General features: G+C 35.9%; 1 protein-coding gene and 1 long non-coding RNA gene across 2 annotated transcripts in view; one reads left to right on the forward strand and one right to left on the reverse strand.

The window, feature by feature from the left end:
• Nucleotides 1-5,060, reverse strand: part of DNAH7 (dynein axonemal heavy chain 7) — a 344,809-nt gene that overhangs the window by 334,107 nt on the left and 5,642 nt on the right. The window contains exon 2 of the mRNA XM_017538741.2: nucleotides 4,244-4,306. Coding sequence (XP_017394230.1) covers nucleotides 4,244-4,306 — 63 coding nt within the window. The remainder of the gene's footprint in view (nucleotides 1-4,243; nucleotides 4,307-5,060) is intronic.
• Nucleotides 1-5,060, forward strand: part of LOC108311328 — a 26,328-nt gene that overhangs the window by 19,568 nt on the left and 1,700 nt on the right. The gene's annotated exons all lie outside the window — the stretch shown is intronic.

Here is a 5,060-nt window from a genome sequence, read left to right on the forward strand (position 1 = left end):
CAGTGTTCAAAGATTAGTACCAAAAAAAAAAAAACTCAAAAGCTAGCAGAAGACAAGAAATAACTAAGATCACAGCAGAACTGAAGGAGATAGAGACACAAAAAACGCTTCAAAAGAATCAATAAATCCAGGAGCTAGTTTTTTGAAAAGATCAACAAAACAGACAGACCACTAGCCAGATTAATACAAAAGAAAAGGGAGAAGAATCAAATAGATGCAATAAAAAACAATAAAGGGGATATCACCGCTGATTCCATAGAAATACAAACTATGATAAGAGATTACTACAAACAACTTTATGCACATAAATCATTAAACCCAGAAGAAATGGATAAATTCCTGGACACTTGCACCCTCCCAAGCCTAAACCAGAAACCTGAATAGACCAATAACAAGGGCTGAAGTTGAGGCAGCAATGAATAGCCTACCAACCAAAATAAGTCCAGGTCCAGACGGGTTCACAGCTGAATTCTACCAGACGTACAAAGAGGAGCTAGTACCATTCCTTCTGAAACTATTCCAAACAATCCAAAAAGAGGGAATCCTTCCCAAATGAATTTTTGAGACCAACATCATCCTGATACCAAACCCTGGCAGAGACTCAACAAGAAAAGAAAACTTCAGGCCAATATCCATGATGAACATAGATGCAAAAATCTTCAATAAAATACTGGCAAACTGATTGCAACAGCACATCAAAAGGATTACCCATCATGATCAAGCAGGCTTTATTCCAGGGATGCAAGGCTGGTTCAACATACACAAGTCTATAAATGTAATCCGCCACATAAACAGAACCAAAGAAAAAACCACATGATTATCTAAATAGGTGCAGAGAAGGCCTTCGACAAAATTCAACAGCCCTTTATGCTAAAAACTTCCAATAAACTATATATCGAAGGAACATATCTCAAAACAATAAAAGCTATTTACAACAAACCTACAGCCAATATCATACTGAATGGGCAAAAACTGGAAGCATTCCCTTTGAAATCTGGCACTAGACAAGGATGCCCTCTCTCACCACTCCTATTCAATATAGTAATGGAAGTTCTAGCCAGAGCAATTAGGCAAGAAGAAAATAATAAAGGATATTCAATTAGGAAAAGAGGAAGTCAAATTGTCTCTATTTGCAGATGACATGATTGTATACTTAGAAGACCCTATCATCTCAGCCCAAAATCTCCTGAAACTGATAAGCAACTTGAGCAAAGTCTCAGGATACAAAATCAATGTGCAGAAATCACAGGAATTTCTATACACCAATAACAGACTAACAGAGAGCCAAATCATGAGCGTACTCCCATTCACAATTGCTACAAAGAGAATAAAATACCTAGGAATACAAGTAACAAAGGATGTAAAGGACTTCTTCAAGGAAACTACAAACCACTGCTCAATGAAATAAGAGAGGACGCAAACAGATGGAGAAACATTCCATGCTCATGGTTAGGAAGAATCAATATCGTGAAAATGGCCATACTGCCCAAAGTAATTTACAGATTCAACGCTATCCCCATCAAGCTACCAATGACCTTCTTCACAGAACTGGAAAAACCCACCTTAAACTTCATATGGAACCAAAAGAGAGCCCACATAGCCAATACAATCCTAAGTAAAAAGAACAAAGCCTGAGGCATCAGGCTACCTGACTTCAAACTATACTACAAGGCTACAGTAATCAAAACAGCATGGTACTGGTAACAAAACAGAGATACAAACCAATGGAACAGAACAGAGGCCTTGGAGGCAATGCCACACATCTACAACCATCTGATCTTTGATAAACCTGACAAAAACAAGCAACGGGGAAAGGGTTCCCTGTTTAATAAATTGTGTTGGGAAAACTGGCTAGCCATGTGCAGAAAGCAGAAACTGGACACCTTCCTGACACTTTACACTAAAATTAACACCAGATGGGTTAAAGACTTAAACATAAGACGTAACATCATAAAAACCCTAGAAGAAAACGTGGACAAAACCTTTCAGGACATAGGTATAAGCAAGGACTTCATGACTAAAACACCAAAAACATTGGCAACAAAAGCCAAAGTTGACAAATGGGACCTAATTAAACTCCAGAGCTTCTGTATGGTAAAAGAAACAATCATTAGAGTGAACTGGCAACCCACAGAATGGGAAAAAATTTTGGCAATCCACCCATCTGACAAAGGGCTAATATCCAGAATCTACAAAGAACTAAAACAGATTTACAAGAAAAAAAACAAACCCATCCAAAAGTGGGCAAAGAATATGAACAGACACTTTTCAAAAGTGGACCTATATGAGGCCAACAAACATACGAAAAAATGCTTATCATCACTGATTATTAGAGAAATGCAAATCAAAATCACATTGAGATACCACCTCACACCAGTTAGAATGGCGATCATTAAAAAATCTGGAGACAACAGATGATGGAGAGGATGTGGAGAAACAGGAACCCTTTTACACTGTTGGTGGGAGTGTAAACTAGTTCTACCATTGTGGAAGACAGTCTGGCTCCTCCTCAAGGACGTAGAAATAGAAATTCCATTTGACCCAGCAATCCCATTACTGGGTATATACCCAAAGGATTATAAATCATTCTATTATAAAGACACATGCACAGGTATGTTCATAGCGGCATTGTTTACAATAGCAAAGACCTGGAACCAACCCAAATGCCCATCGATGATAGACTGGTTAAGGAAAATGTGGCATATATACACCGTGGAATACTATGCAGCCATAAAAAATGATGAGTTCTTGTCCTTTGTAGGGACACGGATGAATCTGGAGACAGTAATTCTCAGCAAACTGACACAAAACAGAAAATCAAACACCACATGTTCTTACTCATAGGCGGGTGTTGAACAATGAGAACACATGGACACAGGGAGGGGAGCATCACACACTTGGGTCTGGTGGGGGGGGCCAAGGGAGGGACAGCAGGGGGCTGGAGAGGTCGTGGAAGTATAACATGGGGAGAAATGCCAGATGTAGGTGATGGGGGATGGAGGCAGCAAACCACATTGCTATGTGTTTACCTATGCAACAATCCTGCATGATCTGCACATGTACACTAAAGTACAATAAAAAAATTAAAAAAGAAAAAAGATTTGTGGGAGGGATATGAATGAGGTGTGCCAAAAGGGTGAGAATCAGGTCACCAGCTCACAGGGACCAAGAGCCACCAGTGTCTGTTTCAACTACAGGGTTCACTTCTAGAAGCCTGAAGGCTCGTAATGAAACTCACTCTACATCTTAATTACTGCTGGAGAACTTATACCCAGGGACAAACTTTAATATTTAAATAAAAATGTTTTAATGAGTGAATGTTTTTTAAATAGCTCTTAAAAATCTCATTTCTTTTAAAAGACCTAAAACTCATAGGATAAGGAAGGAAAATTATAAGAACCCGTCAAATATGAGCACAATATATGGTTTTAAATCAGTCAACAAAAGCATTTTAGATGATTATATGCCTTGCTGACTAGAAAAGATTAGCTAACTCAGCACTGAACATTTATTCACCAAGTAAATTTAAATTTAACATGCCAAAGAAAACCTAATAACACTTTTTCAATTTTAAAATTTGTCAAATTTTTTAAAAGAGAAAATAAAATGTCTATTTCATTTCAGTTTTACTTATAAACTAGAAACAAGATAAGTATTTGCAGAACTAAAAAAATGCTTTGATTCTATTTTGTAGAACTTTTGGTAATCTTGGTATCATCAATACGAATAGGTACATAATTAAAACATGTACTTTGAAATGTCCAAGATCATACACTTAAATTTTCATTCAATTTTTTTTAATTTCAAAATATTAGGAATTATCTCTGCATAAAGTAATTCAAATTCCATTCACAGTTCATGCTGATCTTTTAAAATATTTTTCAAAACAAATAATATTTGAATTGCAACTTCATTCTAACTCAACTTCTGTAGAAGTTATAATAGTTTAGCTCAACAGCATTAAATTCAACATAACTAGATAGCAAATCTCATTCTGTAAAATCTAACCTGTATCCAACTATCCTGTACATACCTGAAAATTAAAGTCCATTGTTATTTTATTGATATTGTTTTTCCCGAGCGGTACACCTCATAGAATTACTCCATCAGAAAAGAATCAAATGGAATTTAAAATTGTATAAAATTTAAAATCAGAAATTCAGTAACTTACTTTCAAGCTTGAAAAGTAGTAAACAAAAATTATCATAAAGGAATAAAGTATGATGGTATATTGGTAAATTACCATAGATAGCTGTGGTAGAAATCTTATTGGTGTCTTGGATTTTTCTTTGCTGGCTGATTTATCCTACATGAAAAACACGAAAAAACAAAACTGTTTACTCCATTAATGATAAAATTGATTTACTCAACCAAATTTTAGTGTTTATTATAAGCACACATCATCCAAAATATTCTAAAACATACTGTACAAATGGCATGATCTTATATACAGAAAATCTTAAGTAATTCATCAAAAAATATTAAAGCTAGTGAATAAGTTCTTGTATCCAGCTAGGTTACAGGATACAAGATCAGTACACAAAAGTCAAATGTATTTAGGATGTGCCAGGAGGGTGATGCATCCCAATTCCACAGGGAGAGGGCATGGAAGCTCCGTGTCCAGGACCCTCCCAGGCCTCTCCCCATGTGTCTCTTCATGTGTTTTTTCCTGATTTGTATCCCTTATAATAAAACAGTAATCATAAGCATTTTAAAAATCAATTGTATTAATACAATTATATTTAATACAAAATTGAAATTAAGAGACAATTCCATTTACAATTGCATGAAATGGAATAAAAGACTTAAGAAAAAATTTAACAAAAGAAGTGTAAGACCTACATAATGAAACCATAAAACATTATTGAAAAAAAAAATGTTTTTTTTGTTTTTTGAGATGGAGTCTCACTCTGTTGCCAGGCTGGAGTTCAGTGGCGCAATCTCTGCTCACTGCAACCTCAGCCTCCCCGGTTCAAGCAATTCTCCTGCCTCAGCCTCCTGAGTAGCTGGTACTACAGACATGAACCACCACACCCAGCTAATTTTTATATTTTTAGTAG

The sequence above is a fragment of the Cebus imitator genome, unplaced genomic scaffold (assembly GCF_001604975.1).
Source record: "Cebus imitator isolate Cc_AM_T3 unplaced genomic scaffold, Cebus_imitator-1.0 Scaffold113, whole genome shotgun sequence".
Lineage (NCBI taxonomy): Eukaryota > Metazoa > Chordata > Mammalia > Primates > Cebidae > Cebus > Cebus imitator.